General features: G+C 51.7%; 1 protein-coding gene across 3 annotated transcripts; it reads left to right on the top strand.

Moving 5' to 3' along the window:
* Positions 1-52: 52 nt before the first annotated feature.
* GLYCTK (glycerate kinase) lies at positions 53-14,477 on the top strand. Of its 3 annotated transcripts, XM_054216774.1 has the most exons (7): positions 66-154; positions 1,999-2,062; positions 6,569-6,680; positions 8,552-8,947; positions 9,302-9,453; positions 11,334-11,509; positions 12,146-14,477. In XM_054216774.1, the coding sequence occupies exons 4-7, from the start codon at positions 8,661-8,663 to the stop codon at positions 13,049-13,051; spliced, it is 1,521 nt and encodes a 506-aa protein (XP_054072749.1). In that variant the 5' UTR covers positions 66-154; positions 1,999-2,062; positions 6,569-6,680; positions 8,552-8,660; the 3' UTR covers positions 13,052-14,477. The 3 variants fall into 3 exon arrangements, with proteins under 3 accessions (XP_054072748.1, XP_054072749.1, XP_054072747.1); XM_054216773.1 differs by lacking the exon at positions 1,999-2,062 and having other exon boundaries at positions 53-154; XM_054216772.1 differs by lacking the exons at positions 66-154; positions 1,999-2,062 and having other exon boundaries at positions 6,095-6,680.
* Positions 14,478-20,909: the final 6,432 nt, after the last annotated feature.

Below are 20,909 nucleotides of genomic sequence, written 5' to 3'. Positions count from 1 at the left end.
GGCACACTGGGAAGGAGGGGGGAAACGGGATCTGCGCAAGGCCTGCTGGGACGGGGGAGGGCGCAGCGGGCCCGGGCGGCCATATTGAGTGTGGCAGGAAGGACTGCCCTCCCGCGGCGGCTGCCGGTGTCCCCCGCCACCCGCGGGGCCTGAGGTGAGGAAAGGGGCGATGCGATGCGATGCGAGGGGAGGGGAAGGCCGGGCTGGGCCGGGCCGCCATGCCGCCATGCCATTCCCCACCCGTCCTTCGTGGGAGTCGGGTTGAGGGTGTGACGTCATCCCGTAGAGCGGGCAACGGCTTCGCGCCGCTGCTGGGGAGGGGGCGGGAGGGGCGTCACTTCCGGTGCCGAGCGGGGCCTGGCGTCGGTCGGGGGCTGTGAGGTGCAGCCGCGGCGACCCCCGCGCCGGCTTTGGGCCGCGCGTAATAAACGCCATACGGAATTTAACGTGGTTTTTTCCGCCTTTCCCGTGGTAACCGGCGAGGAAGCGGCACTGGGGGATGCGCGGCCTGCGCCGGCCCCCCGGGGGTCCCGTCGGGGACCGGCGGTGACAGGGCCGGGAGGTCCCTGGCGGGACCCGCTGGGGACAGCCCCGGGCGCCGCTCCCCGGCGGCAGGAGGGCGTTCCCGGCTTTGAAACACGCAGCGATGGCTTTCCCATTCGTATTTTCCGCGACTCAGTTCAATCATCGCACGTTTTTATGTCCCAGTATTTTTTATTGTTCTAAAAACTGGCCTCCAAGGGGTACTACGGAAACCCCACAGCTATAGAACGACGGCCTCACACCACGTAAAGATGAGCAACGCACACTTCACCTTTGAGAGACACCTTGGCCTTTGAGGCTGGTGCTTCGTAACCTTGGAACTGTTATTTTTCTTTTCTATGCCGGATCCTGATGTCAGGCTCTGTGTTCGTGTTTCTGTCCATCTCTTCCCTTAAAAAATGTTACTCCTGGAGTATAACAGTAGCTGCAAGAATCTACACACACACACACAGAGCCCACCCCACAAAGATTTCCAGCATCCCACTGTTTTAATTTTAGAACGCCAGATCTTTCGTCATTTTGGTGCTCCAGAAACTCTGAATCAAAAGAAAAAAAAAAACCCACCCATAAATGCCTTCATAAATGTTAATTGCATTTTCTTTTCATAGTCTCAGCAACAGAGTTTGATTTTGCTTTTAGAATAATGTTGCCCTCCTGTGGTCAAAGAAAAGTAAGGGAACTATTGTCCAAGGTGTGCGTGCACATCATTCACACATGCTTAATTATTTTATGTGCATATACGATTTAGTGAAACAAAAGTATTTTCTGCAATTACTTGCTCTTTCTGTTTGCTTACTTCAGTACACCGTTACAGGTTTAGACATGATTCCCCATTTCATGCTGTGGTGGGATTGGCTCAGCAGAACCATTCACCAATTCTTACTTTGAAACGGAGACAAGGTTTTCACAGAGGAGTCTAGGGAGACTCAACAAAAGACGCCGCCTTTGCTTCCGAGGGCCTAAGGGTCAGCTACCCCACTGCGGGTCCGTTCAAAACCTACAATTGATTTTCAGGTGATAAGAGATATTACAGAAGCGCAGAACGGCAGAGTGCCTTTTGCACACTGTAAATTGCAGGATCAAAGCCTGGATTATCTCACACGGGACCTGAAGGTGACTCACCAATACCATCATAAGACAATTTACTTCAAAACACCTACAATACTTAGCTAAGTTTTAGAGTTGTGTAACACCGTGGGTTGTTGATTTGGTATTTTGTCACTCCCTTTTTATTCTTTCTTCTGCCTTTCTTCCTAATCGTTGGAACTTAGTTTGTCAGTTTATACCAAGCTGGAATTTATCTGGCAGGATAATTGGATCTCCTAGCAAAATGTCACATTAAGTAGGAATTATGGATAATGCCCCTGCAAAACCAGCTAATGAAAAAAATGTTTAATTGCTGCTTGAGTAATATTGATCAAATGCAGTCATTCTACCTATGCGTTTCTATATTAGATACTACCACAACCTGCACAATACAGACAGACCTGTGCTTGCTTCTGGATACAGCGCTGCTCAGGTGAATATATTTCTGTTGGACTCTGCTGGGAGTGATGATTCTTGATGGTTAATGGTTATTACTGAAGGCTTGTGTGGGGACTTGTATCCTAAAACTTGGCATCTCTTTGTGAGTTCTTGAAATTAAGCATGATGCTCTGGAGCATCGAACCCTGTCCCTGCTGTGACAACATGGGATCACAGACGTGTGGGGAGAAGGGACCTCTGGAGCTGCCTACTCCAGCCTCCTGCTCAGTGCAGGACTATCACCAGTACAAGAACAGCTTGGCTGTGGCTTTTTCTAGCCAAATCCTGAAAACTGCCTAGCGTGGAGACCATAGCTTCTCCGAGCAGCCTGATGCAGTGTTGTGCAACGCTCCCCATAAAGAACTTTTTGCTAATATCGAACGTGAACGTCCTGGCTTGCAAATTGTGGCCATTGCTCCTTCTTATACTTTCTGCCACTACCAAGAAGGGTTCATCTCCATTGTCTTTATAATCACCCTTCAAGTAGGTGGAGCTGCTATTAGGTTGCTCCTTAGTTGATTGCACTGCTTGTCTCCCAGCCCACCCTGATCCATGGGGATCCTGCCCCTGCAGCAAAACTTCACACTTCTCCCTGCTGAGCATCATGAGGTTTCTGTTCTGTTTGCTCTGACCTTGAGTTTATCACCGTTTCTCTGGAGGGTGGCTTCATCAGCACTTCCCCTAAATAAGGCACTCTGAGCTACCCTCCAGGTCACTAATGAAGCCGTAGGTGACACGAACCCCAACAGAGTCCCTGTTGATTACCCTGAGCCACTGATTTCTACCCTCTGAGCTCAGTGGTCAGACTGTTTTTCAGTGAGTCTTAACAGTGTGTTTGCCCAGCCCACAGTTCTTCAGCATGCTCATGAGAATGGTGTCAAAAACCTCACTAAAGTCAAGGTAGATTACATCTGCCACTTTCCACTTTCCCCGTAGCCTCTTGTCTCAGCCTAGAGGGCAGCTGTAATTGTCATCCTGTGACTGATTAATATGCCTGGTTCTTTCTCCTCTTAAGTTATTTCCAACGGAGGAGCTCATAATTTTTTGTTATTAATCCCAAAGAGCATGACCTTGTATTTTGCAATGCTGAATTTCGACCCTTTCTATTATTCCAGTCCTCAAGGCTGGCAACTTTTCATCTTCTCTAGAATACTATGATCCTTCCCTGTATTTTAAATTACTCTCAATTTTGATTGCAAGTTGACTCAGAATAGGGAGTTTGAGAAATTACATCATGAAAGGAAGTAGTCTTGGCACGGACTTGGCTTCAGGGTAGTAGTGTTCTGCGTTGAGCTACGGAAGGATTTTTTTAGTGAAAATTTTTTCTTCCCTGCAATCCCCAGTGCATGGGAAAATCATTTCCAAAAGGTATATAGGGAGTGAAGGGAGTGTGACCTAGAAAAACTAGTAAGATGCATATGTCAAATCCAGTTAATTTTTTTACTAATGATACTGATCTATATATATATAAAAAGCTGAACAGAACACTTATCTTCCCTGTGTTTGGCCTTAGGCTACATTCCCCATCAAAGGCAAAGAGACCCTGTTGACACTCTCCTGGTGAGTAAATCAGTCATGAGTGCAACATATTTCTTTTCCAAGAAACATATAGAAAGCCGTGTATTGGAAATTAGGACTCCCGGGTTTCCCAGAGCTCAGCATATTCTTGAAACAAAGGTATTTGGACTCCATCCTACTTTCTCCCTTGCCTGCCTAGCAAACCCTCTGTGCGGCTCTCCACTCTCGTCGTACTGCTTCTGTCCGCCATCATCCTCTTTCCCAGTTGTGGATGCAGGAGCACCACAGTGGGCACGGGCAAAAGGACTTTTCATCCTGTCCCTGCACACCCACTTATGTACCGGACCCTTCATAGCTGACCAGGGGTGAGTTGGTCCGTCCGAGATGCAGACATTTTCTCTTTTGCAAAATGTGAATGAGGCAGTGCGGTAATTTTATGCAAATCCATGTGCAGATTAAAAAATTAATCAAATTCTGAAATTTTCATTTAAAGAGATTAGTCTTGAAAAATCCCCCATCTAATCCTCCTAGAATAGTCACTTGGAACAAACCTTCACCGCTTTGTTTTCCTCTTGGGTTCAGTGCATCTCCTGGAAAATTTTCTCGTAATGCGTTTGGGACCATCTGGAGCAGCAAGTTTGAGTTTGAGCAGGGCTCACCAGGCGAATTAAATTTGATATATCAAATGATAGAAAAGATGTGTCAGTAAGTGGGAACATGGGAGTTTAAGGCAGTAAAATCTCTGCTCCGTTGTACTTCATAGGTAAACTCCCATGGTAATGCATGAAAAATGGAAGCGGTAAGCCTCGGTGAGTCTAACGGTAATTTATGTACCAAGAGGCCAGAAGAAAGTCATGTAGCAAGAAAAACGAGTAGCAAGAGACACTGTTAAAACTTGCTGTGTCTGGTAGTTTACTGCTGTAACAAAGATGTAATCTGTCTTTTAGAGCCTGAGCTCAAAATTATCCTCAAACAATTGGGGTTTGATCCAATGCCGTCTCAAATTTTTTCCAAGCCCCTCAGGGACTTTGGAGTTGACCCTGTATGCGGTGGGCCAGCCACCAATCACTGCCACACTGGGGGAAATCCAGAGAAGTCCTGATAATATTAAAAATAAACTACCTTTGACCCCTGAAGATCTCAGTTAAATTAGCCATCCCAGAGCATTAATACACAGCATCCTCCAATCTTGCAGCACCTGAAATGCCCAGGGTGTGTGACTGGGTTGGCCTGCAACAAGCCCGATTGCCCCAACTTCAAGAAAACCACAAGCCCGTGATGCAAACCCTCGAACAAACCTCCAACCACAGCATCTGGAATAGCTCAGCTCTGCCCAGCGATGGCAGACTGGCCCCTAGAAGGGAATATTTTTCTGGCTCCTGCCATGGAGCGAGGCGATGGCTCGTTTTTCTCACTGCACGGGCATGGCCAGCTCATTTGTTCACTGTTTTCCTCCCCAGTGTGATTCCAAGCTTATGGCTCAGACTATGCCCCCCTATGTCCTTGCTTTTGGTCTCATGCCACCATCCAATTTACCTGGCAGTTTACCACATGTCTGCCCCTAGTGCTGGATTGTTTCTGTTTCCCTCTGACTTTGGCTCCTTGCCTGCAGAACTGCTTTAATTAAAAAGTTAATGAAAGGTAATGCATATGAGCACTTTGCCTGTATTTTATCACAGTCCAGCTCCTCTCCCTCCCTCTTTCCCAGAGACGGTGAAAATGAGGAGCTGGGGTTTTGCTGCTTTTTGCTGTGAGAGTTTTAGCGGTCTAAGTTTCTGCAGGCTTAGGAGGAGCCCTATGAAGAATGAGCTTATAATGGTAATGCACGCCAACAAGCATGTAGACGGTGAGCATTATTCATCAGTGAAAGCTGAGGAAGTTTTCATTTAAAGGGGATTAATCTAAAGCCCTTTTGCTGTCCTCCTGCTCTCTTTGGAACATGCAATTCTTAGCATCATTTTCCTCCTAAGAGGAGTGCAAACTTCTAGAATACTTTCCAAAAGACTATGCCCAACTGAGAATTATCCCAAGTAGGGACAAAGGGAAGGTGTAGAACCCGACACTAGTGCCTATAGCATATCACCTTACATCCATATAGAAGAGGGCTCATTCTCATGTGATTTCCATGAGAAACTGGGGGACAAATTAGTGTGTGAAGCGACATGAGTCACATCATCAGCCCCTTCTCCCCCCAGCCAGCTGTGGGAAGAGGAAAGTGCAGGGACGTGAGGATGTGATTTCCCCATGTGCAAGACGCAGCAGCTAACTGGCAATTACATCATTTCTAGACCCACCATCCATGGAGGTCATCTGGGAGCTGCCATTTGGATTATTTTTCTTTCCAAGGCTGCCTATGCCTTGGTGTGGGGTAATGTTCAGTTCTCTTGATCTTGTTTTTAAAGCCCTACTAAAATGAGTAGGAGTTTTATTTTTTGTTAATATCTACAGTGGATTTCATAGCACTGATTTATAGCTGTTCCCTGATGACATTTCATACCCAGTGCCTGAGACTGTGTAAATAAATTACATTAAAATGGATTTGTGGCATCATTACCAGCACCCCCATTCCAAGCGGAGCCTCCAGTGAGCCTGCGTGTCTAATCAGAGCTGACAGGGAGCAGAGTTAGACACTGAGACCTCCAAAGCTAATGGGCCTGTGCCAAATTCAGGTTTTTGTTGCGTTGGTGTAAAGTTGGATAACCTCTGACTGCAAGGGGGTTCTACAACAGATTTACTCTGCGTTTACACCTGTGCACTGAGATCAGTGTCAGGCTGCGTGCCCTAAAATCCTTAGAAGCAACAGAAAGATGCGTGCCGACTTCAACAGATTCTGGATCAGGCCTCGATGGTTAAAATATAATCTGAGTTCAGAGTGCAGAAAACAGATTACATGCCTGCTATTGTAGCGAAATGCTTTCCAGAGCGAGCATTAGCAGTATGTACACAAGTGCTGGATGAATTAAGCTGCATTTATTTTTTTCAGGTCCAGTAGGAGAGGATTGCTTTTAAACAACTCACGCCTGCTGTGCCATGTCTGGAGTTGGAGCTGAGCGGAGCCTCCGGGAGGGCACATGTGACAGGAGCCACAGTTGCAGGTCTGGTTGTGCTCAATTCCCCTGGTCTTCTGGGTCAGCTGTGCACAGAAACATCAAGGCAAGAGACAGAGCCTGTTAAAAGCTTTGGGGCTTTATTTTCTTAAACTCCTTTGGCTCCATTTAAGCCTTTTTCTCCAACCACTCCCTCAAACCCTCTAGCGCAGCTCAGCCGAGGCGACCTGGGGCGTGATGCACCTCTGTTTTGTAACACCTTCCTCTGATTGTGCTGTGCTGCCAGGTGAATCGGAGACGCTAATCTCAGTTCCTGAGAAGTGTACTGCTGACTTGTTAGTACGCTTACTCTGGCCCTCGTTGTAAGAGGGCTGAGGCTCAGTGGTTTAAACTGCTGGCAGCACCAGCTCTCCTGAGTTTAGGAGTCTAGTAACAAAGTAGTTGGGACACTCTGTCTTTTATCTCTCCTTGTGATTGAAAAGCCAGTTCTGACCAGTACCTAAAGGGAGTGTAGGTAGGTAGTTTATCTGTCCTGTGTTTTGCCTTTAAAATCTGTTTCTCTCAAGCACTGAATCATTTTTTTCTCCGGCAAACCTATGATTCTCCATAAAGTTCTACCTGCAAGTCCTTTGTCCAATAGATTTCAGATTGTAACCAAGTTTCACGGCCTGAGAAGGTGCTTGTGTGGAGGTTTTCACAGAGCCTTTGGGTCCTTGCAGCAAAATAAGGCAGATTTAGGCCCAGAGGAGCTGTTGGAAAGCTCATGTGGCTTAATGATTAACACCTTGCAATGCTATGGGAGTGTTAGGACAGAGAGACCTCTGGACTGCTGCACTCTCCGAGAAGAAGCCAGCCACTGTCCTTGCACTGAAACAGATCCATTTACTAGGGAGAGGATTAACTCTTTCAGGTCATTTGAATGGGTCTGTGATCAAGTGTGTTGCTTGGGCTGCTTCAGCCTCCTTGCACCCTGCCTTAATTGCCTGCACTATAATTGCCACGGGCGGGAGAGATGCGGATCACAAGGATCTTTGATCCTGAGAAACCAGCAGTGAACTTGCTGCCAGTTAACGGAGGGAAGGAGAAATGCTGGGAGGGAATAGATGTGTGCATGTTGGCAGGAGCTGCCTTTCCTCTGTCAGGACAAGTGTCTGCCCTTGAGCAGTTGAGATCCTTTGGTCCACACTCATCTCTGTTGCATATAATGCTAATACTCAATGGAGACTGAGTCAAATGGGCTTTCACAGATATGTCTGGCAACTTTGCCTGGATCTGAAGTCCTATTTGGGCTCTAAATGTGATTTTAATGGATGATGAGAGGACTAAAAAATAAAGGCGAATGAAGCCTTGTGTTCATTTGCTGTTTGGTGGGAAAACCTTCTTACTGGTCTCTACGTAGGCACCAGCAGCAAAGGATCAGGCAGCCAGCAAGCGTGTTGTTTCTCCCAAGTCCGTGCATGATGCTACAGGGACACATGGGGCAACGCGCAGCCAGAGAATGAGATCAGCATTTGGCTAGCATGAGGAAGGGAGTTAATGTAGTGAAAAGCTGTTCCACCCAGATACCCTGCTCTCTCCAGGACAGAGAGCAGCTTCCACAGTTTGGAAAGGCGTCAAATGCTGAGCAAATAGAAATGATGGCTTGCAAGTGGCAAATCTAGTGATGGAGAAGCTGGCTGCCAGGGCTCACCTTCCCTGCAGGAGGTGATGGGATTGCAGGGGAACACAAGCTAACATATAGTTTGAGCGTGACACGGTTCTTCCCTCCCTCCTGCCTGGGCAGAGGTTTGAAAATGCTGCTGATTTGGCATCTTTATCTAGAGAAAACAGGAACTAGAGCTCCATGGTTCATGTTCTGGCCTCCCTACTCTCCCTGTGACGGCCCTGTCTCTTCTGCTAGTGTTCATTTTCCCTTGCAGGTTGGAGGCTGCCGGCTGACCCAGCTCTCGAGGCCTTGTCAGTGTCAGCGGAGTGTGTACAAGCCCACCCCACCGAGCAGATTGACTCAGCCCAGCCACCCTGTGCAGCATGTCCCTTTGTGAGCACGCACTGTCCCTCTTCCGCAGTGCGGTGGGCACCGTCCGTCCAGCTCCGATGCTGAAGAAGGCTGTGAAGCTCCAGGGAGACGGGTGCCCTCAGCTGCTGGTGAAGGGCAGGGCTTTTCCAGTTAAGAGGGACCTGTACCTGGTGGGTTTCGGCAAAGCTGTGTTGGGAATGGCTGCGGCAGCAGAAGAGATCCTGGGAGACCACCTCATCCGGGGGATCATCAATGTGCCACTAGGCATCCAGGAGAGCCTGCAGCGAGCAGGAATGCAGTAAGGGCGGCTGTGTCTGGACAGTTTTGGGGGAGTAGACTACCAGATTTATCCTCTGTGGGATGTTGCTGTGAACCCCTTCAGTCCTTTCCAGTTGCCCTCACTCTGGTGCCCACCCCGTCCACCACACTGCCCTGGAATTCAACCTCCATCGTGTCCCAGTGGCACCAGTGACACAGCCCATCTCTTGCACTGGATGTGCTGCCTCCCCAGCCCTGGGGAAGATGCACTTAGCAAAGGCCACTTTCCTGTCCTGGTCACTCGCCATGCACCTCTGGTACACCAGGCCCATTTGTCTACTGAGCTGTGTAGCTGCACATGTCAATGGTGTGATTGCCTTTCTTACCTCACCAGGGAGATGCTCCTGAAGCCGCGCAGCAAAATCCAGGTCATCGAAGGTGCCAAGAACAACCTCCCGGACCCAGAGGCTCTGAAGGGAGCAGTTGCCATCCAGGAGCTGGCTAGGGGCCTGACTGCAGACGACCTGCTCCTCGTGCTCATCTCAGGTAGTGTGGGGATCCCAGGGAATGGTCTCTGCCGAGGGCCCTCCAGCTGCCTGCCCACGTGTGGCCGTGCAGTGGGGGAGAACTGTGCTGTGACAGCTCTTTCAGCACTGGCACTTGCACCTCTGCGACTTTTCCTCTCCCTTCTCCTGCCAGCCTTTCTCCAGGGAAGCAGAAAGGGAGGGCATAGAGCTGCCTGCTGCTGCAGTGGACACGCTGCCTCCCAGCGCTGAGGAGAGGCTGAGCTGTAAAGGCTGGATCCTGCAGTTGCGCCACCACTGTGAGATGGCACCTCTGGGTGCAGCCTGCCAGCTGCTCTCACCCCTTGGCAAGGAGATGCCTTCTTCCTGCCCCTTCCTTACATTTGGGGATGCAGACTTGGAGAAGCAAGCACTTGGTGGACTTGCATGCTCCAAATTTGTGCAGGGGTGTGAGTCTGTAAGCTGAGATCCAGGACTGACCATTCCCAGGGCTTTGCTGCTTCCCAGACAGTGAAAATGAGGCCCCTAGGTTCCAAAACAGTGAGCTGTATGCCTTGCAGGGTCAGCCCCAAACACCCCCAGCCCCTGTCTGCTGGGACCCTGGGCTGTCCCCAGACCCAGGGCTGTGTAAGGAAGGTCGATATTGTGCATCAGAAGGATGCAGTGACATCACCCCAGCCTGAGCTCGGCTGGGTGATGGGTGTCACAGGCCAGAAGCATGTAGGGGCTTGGAGCAGCTCTGTAGAAACCCTTTGGTCTCCTCAGCTCAGTGATTGTTTCTCTGTGGATGCTGGAGTCTGATCTTGGTGCAGAGAGAGTAGTACCATTAGGCAAACACCCAAGCAATTGGAATCTAGCTGCGCTTGCTGGGGATTCCCCTGGGCTTCCTCCTGTCCTTTGGCTACGAGGATCTCCAAGAGACTCCTCAGCCCTCCAGGGAGCCTGTACAGGATATCCCCGCGGCTGCGGCTCCCTGTGCATGTGCACTCCCACACAGCAGCCGGTTCCCAACTGCTCCTGCCTCTCAGCTAGATCCCTGGCTATTGACTGAAACACAGGCATTTGCATTTGTTTTTCTTGCTCTTCATGTTTTATTGATGCTGATTCGTCTCAAACCTCTGAGCAGGCTTTGCCTTTTGACAGTAGCTTTCAGCTGTACTTCTGTGCACGTTCACTCTCTGCTGAGATCTAGCTTCTTTCTACTCTGTATTTTCCATCCATTCCACTTTTCCATTAGAACCTTCTTTCTTTGCCTTCTTTTCCACATTTCCAATGCCCGCTTGTATCAGACAGGATTCCCATCAATGAGGCTATCACTCTGGACTCTGGGTGTGCTTTGTCCTTTGCGTTACTCTCTCCCCTTTTCCTTTCCTCCCAGGCCTAGATGAGTGCAGTTCAGCAGTTTCCAATCTTGCTGCAGCCATGGCTGGTGTTTTTACACGCTGTCCTGAATAAATGGAGCAGCAGGCAGTCTCTCCATCTGCTTAGCACTGACTGTTGTGTGAGTCGTGGAGCCTGTGCTCCCTGCTTACCCATCCAGGTAGTCCTTGAAAAATAGTATGGCGACACACCAGTAGGCTGATGTAGTGGGGATAGTGATTGCTGGCTCTTCTCTCTCATCCCCGCAACGCTGCAGGCATGTGGTACCCAAGTCCGGTGAGGTTTACACTGCCTGGGTGAAGCGTAGCTGACTCCAGACAGCGTGGGGCAGCAGTGGTTAACACCCATTAGTGAAGAAGACTGAATTCTCCAGAGATATTAGCATAGTTCCCCAACACCTTTGCCTTCCCACTGCACACTGGTGAGGGAAGAGGAAAGGCTCCAGCATTGAACAGCCTTGCTTTCCTCCTGTCCTTCTTTTCCTGCTGTCCTGATGTTCTTAATATCTCTTCTGCATCCTAGGGGGTGGATCAGCCCTACTGCCTGCTCCCATCCCTCCCATCCTCCTCAAAGAGAAAGAGAAACTTACTAAGATGCTGGCGTCCCGAGGAGCTGCCATACAGGAGCTGAATATTGTTCGGAAGACTCTGTCCTTGCTGAAGGGTGGAGGGCTGGCCCGGCTTGCATATCCTGCACAGGTAACCCAGGGGAAGGCCCTGCTTGCCCAGACATCACCCATCTGCCCTCAAAATAGGGGTTTAATCTAAATGTGCTTGCAGGGTTTTTTTTCCTCACTGAGTGAACAACCTCTGCACACTGTTTTGGGACTCTGTTGCTCAGATTTCATTGAGGAGCCAAACTCTCAGGGAGACAGAGGTGGAGAAAGGGGAATTCAGACTCTGCAAATATCAGCCGTCCCATCACACCACTCTCAGGAGACCCCAGCCCTCACCCAGCAGGCACTTCCAACGTGCTCGTGCTCCACCACGACGCTTTTGAGGCTGGGTCCGATCCTTGACTCCCCAGGGACTGCTGTCAGTGTGTGCCATTGCTGAACCTACACTAGGTTACCAGCCTGACAAGTGCAGCGGCACGGGTTACATCTTCCAATGTGATGGTCAGCATCAAAGATGTTTTAGATCTGTGAGTTCAAGAAGGGCAAGGTGGCTCTTATGGGACCTTAAAACAAAAATGTGCCAAGATCTGCCCCTGTTTCCATCTGCTTTGACATGGGCATGGCACAAGTGTAACTCAGAGCAGTGCTTATGCCAGGGTTCTTGCGTGGCCACCTTCCTCTGCCTCCCACGATGATCTGCAGGTGTTTCTCTCGGTAGGTGGTGAGCCTCATCCTTTCTGATGTGATTGGTGACCCCCTGGACATCATAGCGAGTGGGCCCACTGTTGCCAGCTCCCACAGCGTCCAAGACTGCCTTCAGATACTCGCCAAATACAACCTGCTGCACAACCTGCCCAAGTCAGTAGAAACGGTTCTGTCCAGCTCTCCCACCAAGCCCACTGCTTCAGAAGACTACTCCCACGTTTGCAACATCATCATCGGATCAAACACGCTGGCTTTAGATGAGGCCAAACGCCAAGCTGAGGGCCTGGGCTATGCGACTCTGATTCTGAGCGCAGCGATCTGCGGGGAAGTCAGCTGTGTCGCTGCGCTGTACTGCCAGCTGATCCAGCTGGTCTGCCTGGGCTTTGCCAGCCTCGGAGAAGGGCCACTGGGTGATGAGGTGAGACGGAATCTCCTGCAGCTGGCGGCAGAGCTAGAGATCCCGGGTTTGAACCTCGCTGAGTTTCTACAGGCCCTGCAAGGATTAGGGCGCGAAAGACCTGTCTGCATCCTGGCTGGCGGAGAAACCACGGTTCAGCTTCAAGGAACTGGCAAGGGAGGGAGGAACCAGGAGCTGGCCTTGCGCGTGGGGCTGGGGCTGCACAGGGCACAGGCTACAGAGACCGGCAGCTTCCTGGGGAGGTGCGAGATCGTCTTCCTCAGCGGGGGAACGGATGGGCAGGATGGGCCCACGGAGGCGGCGGGGGCCTTCTGCAGCCCGGAGCTGGTGGACGAGGCGCTGCAGGAGGGCCTCGATGTGGAGGCCTTTCTCAGCAACAACGACTCCTATACCTTCTTCAGCCAGTTCCAGGGTGGGCATCACCTCCTGGTGACAGGCTTGACGGGCACCAACGTCATGGACATCCAGGCCATTTTAATTGGAGCCACAGAGAGATCATGAGAGCTCCCTCTGCAGATATCCAGATGCATTTAATTAGGACTGGGGGTAAATGAAGGCATCAACACTGCAGACTAATGCAAACTACTCGAATTAGGGCTTGGTGTCATGGCTGCTAATATCTTTGACAGAGAGAATCCACTAATTAAACACGTGAGTGGATGTCCACAGCAAAAGCAAGCGCTTGTAATTGGGATCAGAGGAAGGTAAGAGGTCACATTATGGACACAGAGGCCGCATTTAATGCTTCTGCTGAGAGCCACCACTCCTGTGTCTGCTTCAACTATAGTTAAAAGACGTGGGGAAAGCGAGGCCATGGTACAGCTGCCAGGGAGAGCCCTCACTGCAGCTGTCGCACCTCCAGTGACCCCAGCTCAAAAGCAGCTCATCGGGGGGCTTTGCAGGTTCACAGAAGTGCGTTACAGTGACTGAAGGACATAAAAGCAATAGCAAGGCCTGTCCAGCTGGAGGCACGGAGGTACTGGGGGGACACAGTGGGAAGGGGACACCCAGCACCAGTGCCCTGCAGCTCCTCCGGCACCAGGATGCCCGAGGCGACAGACCCTGAGCCCAGCACAATGCACACCCAGCAGCGCAGCTAATGAGCACATTGGCCGAGAGCAGCGTTGTGTCTCAGACAGGTGACACAAAAGCAGTGCGCAGTGACAAAAGGTGGCATACCTTCGCAGTGCAGCATAGGAAAGGGTCGATTGAGGTGCAGCAGCAAGCCAGCTGAATGGAGTCCTCCTCCAGACACCTTCCCCACTGATCCCTTCAGGAGAGCCTCCGTGCCAGCAGCATGTATGCTATGAGCTGTCATGGTGTTGTTTTCCAACTGCCTAGAAAACAGTTGCGCATCCAGCCTGAGCCACTGACCTTTCTTCTGCGCTGAGGCAGAAGTCGCTGTCACTCTGATTAACTCCGCTAATTCTGCAGAACAAAAGGCAAGGAAACCTTCATGCTCAGCTCTCCTGACCCATGCTGCTGAGCTGATCAAAGGGCAAAGCTGCCAGAGCCGTGCTTTGACAGGGAGCTGCTTCCCCGCATGCATAAGGACATGGTGGTTATCACAGTTTCGTCACCTACTGCAGTGCAATATGTGGGAGGGCAGGGATGAGCTGGGTTTCCCAGGATGTGGAGCCCACTGTGGGGCTGGATTTCAGAAGGGCTCTGCCTGTAGCAGCAGGCACGGCGATGGTTTTGGCTGGATATTCAAAGGACTTCAGCTCAGCAGCCAGTATGACCCAACACGTCCGACTCCTTTTGAATATCTGCCTGTTTGTTACAGAGCCTAAGCGGGAGCTGAACTCCTTTGAAAATCCAGCCCTAATTTAATAGGACACGCTTGACTCAGACTCTTTCCAGACAGACAGACCTACTCCGTGTGGCTGATCTCATCTCGTGACATAAATACACCATCCTGCCAACACCACGAGTCACGGTGTATCACTGAAGAGTCGTTCTGCACCCCGCTCCAAGATGGATCGGAGGGTGGATTTTTGAGGAGGATGCGACACCTCCTGCTTTGGTTTTGAAGCCAATATTTAACAAGTAGAGATATCAACAGGACCATCACGGGGCCTGGTATTGATGCCAGGCTGGCAGCTGGACAGTTTGGGCCACAGCCCAGGCGTAGTGTCAAGGCACAAGCCTGGGGATTTCAAAACCCTGGTCTTACCCCGGTGGTTTAAACTCATCCACGCATCTCATTTGTCCTCTGAGTCTGAAGGTCTTCTGTAACGTGCCTGAACTTGCTCACGCTGCCAAGCAGCTTTGAGATCTGCTGGGAGAAACCTGCCAAGCGGTATAAAGTTCGCTGTGCCCCCGTAATGTCAGGTGGTGGTCGTGCAGGAGAAGCTGCTTTGCGCTGCGTGTTTTTCTCCAGAGGTCGCCAGCAGGTTTCAGAGCATTTGGCTTTTGCTGCATGCCCGGCATGCCAGCACCGCGGGGGCACTAACACAAGCAGTGATACAGCCAAAAAGTATGGGCTGCGGCCAGGATAACTGGCTAAATCTGGCTTCAAAACATTGTTAAATGGTTCCTGTCCAATTCTGCGCCGGTGACATCCAGAGTGACTCTGGTTTCGGGCTGGGCTGCCTGGCAGAAGGGTCACTGTCATCTTCAGCAGCAGATCCAGCGTGCCAGCCTGGGCATGCCATTACAGGCCTGCCGTAGCCCTGCGCTGTGCCCACAGCCCTGCCACGCTGTGGAGCGCCGCGCTAATCCTTGGAGCTGCTGCTTGTGCTGCGGCACAGCCAAGTTCAGAAGACCTTGGGCTAGGGCTTGCTGGCTTCTCCTGGGAAATGCCTGCGCTGGTAATACCACATGTACCCTGAGCAGTGTCCTTGCTTTCTAAACAGCAACTTTTCACTAGTGATTAAAAGGAGTTTGTATTGGGGAGGAGAGAAGGCTGATAAAAGGTTTGTTGAAAGGATGGAGCTGTTTGAAGTGCACTTCACATCTACATTCGCTTGGCCTCCGTATATGGGTTTTGTTCTTGTCCCTTCTTTTCTAATGAGGAGATAACAGGACAGGAGGAGGTTGACCAAGGACACCTAGGTTACAGAAACGCTTTTCCTCTTCTGATGCTTCTACCTGGATAGAGTGAAACTCCGTTTCTGGTGGATTGCTTGGGTGGACCTCATGCATCTTCTGCCTAGGGAGGAAAGGCACTTTGGAGCGTGTGCAGCCCTTACGAACAAAGCACCATCATATTGCTCTGGATGATGCTCAGCACAGAATTGCACGTTACTGCTCCAGCCCAAAGCCAGCTCCCCCGACCTGCAGTCCCTTCGCTGACAGTGGAAGACCCCACACATGAGCCAGCATACGTTCGGGCTGCGCTGGTCAGGTTTCACAAGGATTTGTGAGATAACAGTTGCATCTAAAGACATAACAGCATCGCTTACCTGCCAAGTACCAGTTTGCTTCTGGGCTGTCAGAGCCTGCCAGGAGCAATGGCCTTCCCACCGGGAACTTGAGTGAGTCACCACAGCCAAGCAGGGCTTTGCAGCTTGCCCGAACTCTGCTGGATGGCGTTGAGTGTACCCAGGCAAATGAAGAAACCCAAAACGGGACTGTGGTCACACCGAGTGACCCTAGTGTGCAGGCCATACTGGGACCATGCCATCCTGGCTTCGGGGCACTTGCACCTAAGGAGACAAGTCACAGAAAGAGCAAGGACAACGAGAGCTGCTTGGGCTTGGTGCTCCTAGTCCCTGCCCTTTTTATTGGAAAAGCGAAAACTCTTTCTACACCAGCCAGCCTCCAGGAAGGAGATGGCCAGCAGCTCCCTGGCCACATCCCTGTACATGGGCAGGAAACACAGGAACAGCTGTTGGGAAAAGCATGCCCAGCCGCTGGGCAGGGAGCGGGCAAGCAAAGCCCAGGCGTGTTCGGGGTCGATTTGCTCTCCTAAGCCAGCTGCTCGTAGCCAAACAGCGCTAATGGCCAGGAGAAGTAACTGCGTTATTAACAGCACGAGCTTTTGGCAGTAAATTAAAAATCTTGGCTGCCGCCCTTGGCTCTGCTCTTGCCTCTTAGGAGACATTAATATCACAGCTCCCCAGCATTCCCATTATCACTTCATTAAGGATCCAATAATGATAAATGTGGATGGTTTTATTTTGCACAGAGCCTGATTAATGGCTAATATTTCACTAGGTGTTAATGGGGCCCTTCCTTTACGGAGGGATTGGAAGGGGGCTGCCTTTCATCTCCTCCTCAAGCTGGGTAATTTTCACTATTTTTACTAATGTGACAGATTTAACGCAAACCTTGAAAGAGCGGCTGAAGCCTCTTGAGAAACTTTGAAGAGTGTCATGCTTGGGGCAGCCCTTGCTGCTGCGGCCATTCCCCAGCTCCTTCCTCCTCTTCCTCCTCCTCGTCCGCTGTCCTGCTGGCAGTGCCTCCTTCCAGTGCCCTCACTGGGAGGCTGACACCCATCTCCTGGGATAGCAGGGGGCAAAAGCAAGGCAAGGGGCTGCCCAGGGACCTCCCCACCTTGGAGCTGAGCCCATCCACACAGCTGCCGGGGTTCTCCTCAGCAGACATGCTGCAGAATCAGGCCCACCCTTGCAAGGGGATGCAAAGCAAGGGGTGGGCTTACGATGGCGTCACCACAAAGCAGCTTGGCACCCCTCACTTGCTCCCTGAGGGGGGAGCCTGGGCTGAGGCCAGTAGCCCTCCTCCAGCACCCTGGGGGCTCGCTTTTGTGACTCCTCCAAGGCTGGCTCCCGTGGCACAGGGGCTGTTCTCCGCCGTAGGACCCCAGCGTATTGCACGGCTTCAATCCCTATATGAAGTGGGATGTATAATCACATAGGAATAAAAAGCCATACAAGACGGCAGGCTGCGAGTTGCTCCATGCTGACAGCGTGACAGACCAGTCCCTCTGCAGCAGCTGCCATGGCCCCCGCTGGGATGGGGATGGGCCCCAGGGAGCCCCCAGGAGCCTCTCCCCAGCCCCTTTGTGGGGTCCATGGAGAGACAGAGGAGCCCTGCATCAAACAGAGAAGAGAGGCAATGTTTCAGCCAGGAGAAAGCATGGGAGGTCCCAAAGCCGCTGGAGAGGAAGTCCTGTGGGGACTTGCTCCCAGCTCTCCCAGCTAATGGGGACTCCTCAACCCAGGTCTCCCTTTGGAGCTGAGACAAGACTCACCCTATGGTACACCCAGACCTCCCTTCTGCGCATTCCTGTCCCAGAGCATCGCCCTCCAGGGGGTCCACCAGCCGCAGGGATCCTCTGCTTTATCATCACCACCGAGGCAATGGATACCACAACCTCCAGCACCATCACAAACACCTGGTAAGGGCAGAAAAAGGAGTCAGCCCCCTCCCCGTGGTGGTCGGAGCATCCTCCACCATCTGACCAAGAAGAGGAGAGCCCAATGGGTGGAGCGAGCGGTTGCAGGGAGCTGTCAGAGCACAAATCCCCCAGCAGCCCATTAGGAGCAGCTCTCGGCTGCCTGCAGGAGCCCTTGACAGGGGACCAGGCACCGGCACGAACGAGTGTGGATCCTTGGCTAAGAAGGTGGACGTGGGTGGAATGAAACTATTGCCCTGGAATGAAGCTATTGCCCAGCACGGCCACCGCAGGCAGCCCCATTTGCCAGGGTGTGACTAGGCAGGCTCCCGTGGGAGCCCACCCAAGTGATGCTGGGGATAAAGCCAAGTGGTGGCCAGCAGAAAGGGGGTTTTGTGCTGTCTCCTCTCCTCCTGCCTTTCTCTGGAAGCTCCTCACATCCTGGCAGCGATTCTGGCATCCACGGGATGGGAGACCTGGAGCAATGCCTGCAGCAGGAGGGGACAGGCTCATCTAATGAAGCCCAGACACTCACCAAGAAGGGAAGAGCTTCTTTTAGCTAAAAGAAGAGCAAAGCAGCAATGTACAGCCATGCTCTGCTTGCTGAGGGCATCGAAAAACCTCTTTTTGCTGGCCCAAGAGACCACAGCTGATCACCAACCTCTAGCCGAGCGCCACAACGTTGCCTCAGGCAGTGCTGGAGGGGCTGAGTCACCCCAGAGCCATCACCCCTGGCTTCTCTTAATCCACGAGGAGGAACTTCAAGCTCCAGGCTACCTTTCCAAGCCACGTGGCAGCACTGGGAAGCATCGACACCCTTCAAAACACTCCCAGAAACCTTCCTCTATCCCCAGGGTCAGGGTTTCTCCGGGGGCTGGAGCAGCTCAGCAGGGTGGATTCTGCATGTCATCCCTTGTGGGATGCTCCTGCCCAGACAGACCCTGCACTATAGATGGGCAGGGGTCCCCACATGTCCCTTCCCTGGGGTGGGAGGGACATCCCTCACAGCTGCCCCACACTGAGTAATTTGGAGCAAGGGGCCTTTTTTTGGTGCAAAACCTGGAGGGTTTGGCTTTCCACATCAGTATTTCATGAGCTCTCACCCACCTGCTCCAAGAGCTGTGAAGAGGCGAGGGTCAAGCCACACTGCTGCCAAGTTTTGGGAGGATGGAGTGGTCATTCCCACCCTGGAAGGGGGCAGCTCTGATGGGGGCAGCCCCATCTCTCCCTCTGCTGGGCTGTGCCATGGCGATCGCTGGATCATGCACTGCAGCTCTTCAAAAAGCACAAATCCCACAGCTCGAGGGGCTCGACCCAACCAAAATCCCGAGCAGAACCCACGCAGGAGGTGAGTGGTGACAGCCATCAGCGCGGCAGGGGGGAGGCACACATGGGACCACACCACTGGAGGGAACTGGGCACAGTGATGGTGCCACCGGGGTCCTCGATCGCCTCTTAACCGCCTCCAAACCAAATCAGCAATTAAGGGATCGTCATTTGATGAATTGTACAAAAAGCAACGTTTGTGAATCACTGTACCCAGGCTGGGTAAGAACACCGCTGGTGCTGTATTTGGGAGTAATTTCTCTCCACGAGCATGTGAATCATTAGGTATAATTACCCTAATAAATAAAAGGAAGATAACTCCAGTCTCTAGCCTAATCTAGCACAAGCAATTTTCGGGGTGAGCTGTGTGAAAAGAAAACCAGGAGCTTGAGGAAGAGCAGAAAGAGGAGAGCTTCAAAACCTGGATGTGCCATTAATCCCTCCCACAGCGGTCGAAGCCGGCTGGTGGTGATGGGGTCTCTCCCGCAGGTCCCTGCTGGGGTTTGGTGGCAGAGGATTTGCCATAGAGGGCTCGGGTTTGGCTGCAACGGGGCTGTCCCTGCCCAGGGCAGCATCCCACCGGAGCAACTGGCTTAAAAAAAAAAAAATTATTTTGGAGGTGATGGGGTGGGGGGCAACAGTTACTTGAGTCTAATGAAACAATTTAGCTTTTCTCCTGGGAAATGCTGAAATTAAAAAAAAAAAAAACACACAACAAAAACCAAACCTGAACCCACCCCACTCGAAGTTGACATTTTGAAACGAAGCAGCAATTTTCTTCTCCACTTAAAATGTCATCACAGACTTGTGCTTTAAAAAAAAGCAGCCTTCCCTGAGTGACATTTTAAGGGGAAGTGTTGACTTAAAAGCAGAAGGAAACCCCCCAACCCATGCAATGAAATGTTTCGAGCTGCAGTTGAGACTTCTTGCAGGGAAATCGGTATTTTTGCAGAAGAAAAAAAAATAAATTTCAAGTAACTGCAGATCTTTTCTAGATTGAATTTCCCATGGGACAAATCCTTGAGGAAGCAAGACATTGGGCTGCTCTTTGCCAAATCTGCGTGGAAAAGGATGGAGCAACATCACTGCCCCTGTCCCGGAGGAAACAGCGTCCTAAATTCTGGGCAAGTTTTCTCGAAAGCAAAGCAAAAAATTGGAAGCAGGGGCTGGTTTTGTCCTAGAGGGGTGGTAGGCGAGCAGTGCTGGCTCCATGGTGTCCCCAGGAGATGCCAGCGCAGGACCTGCCCCTGCCCAGCCCCAGGGAAGATGCGGAGGACGGGGGATGCCAGCACCGGAGAGCAATAACCGGGTTTATTCCGCCTCCTCCAGGGCTCCATGGGGAGAAACAGGATTTAGTCTGCAGCCTGTGGGAATCCCCACTCACTCCCCAGGGAGCAAGAGGATTGCGGCTCATCCCTTCTCTGCTTGCAAGAGGAGCTAGGCTCTGCCTAGAGATGCTCCACGAGATCCGTGCCGTGCCACCTCCGCCTGCAGCCCTTCTGCTGGGAAGGGGGTTTGACTGGGATCAATCTGTGCCTAGGCTCTCCCAGGGCCGCAGTTATTGCTGCCTGGGTTTTGGGTTTTTAATAACCCGTAATATGAGCAGGCTGCCCGGGGGAACGGAGGGATTATTGGCAAATATCACTTCCCATTTGCCGGGCTTCCAGGGGCTTTAGCCACGTGGATTAGTTGGGAGCAGAGAGAGGGACACAAACCACAGGGCTGGGACAG

The sequence above is a fragment of the Rissa tridactyla genome, chromosome 10 (assembly GCF_028500815.1).
Source record: "Rissa tridactyla isolate bRisTri1 chromosome 10, bRisTri1.patW.cur.20221130, whole genome shotgun sequence".
In the NCBI taxonomy this organism is placed as follows: domain Eukaryota; kingdom Metazoa; phylum Chordata; class Aves; order Charadriiformes; family Laridae; genus Rissa; species Rissa tridactyla.
The sequence above is the reverse complement of the archived record's forward strand: the minus strand, read 5'-3'. Positions and strand labels throughout refer to the sequence as shown.

Coding starts and splice junctions, on each gene's coding strand:
- GLYCTK (XM_054216773.1), top strand. CDS start 8,661: ATGTCCCTTTGTGAGCACGCACTGTCCCTCTTCCGCAGTGCGGTGGGC. Junction 8,948..9,301: donor CTGCAGCGAGCAGGAATGCA/GTAAGGGCGGCT, acceptor TTACCTCACCAG/GGAGATGCTCCTGAAGCCGC. Junction 11,510..12,145: donor GGCTTGCATATCCTGCACAG/GTAACCCAGGGG, acceptor TTCTCTCGGTAG/GTGGTGAGCCTCATCCTTTC.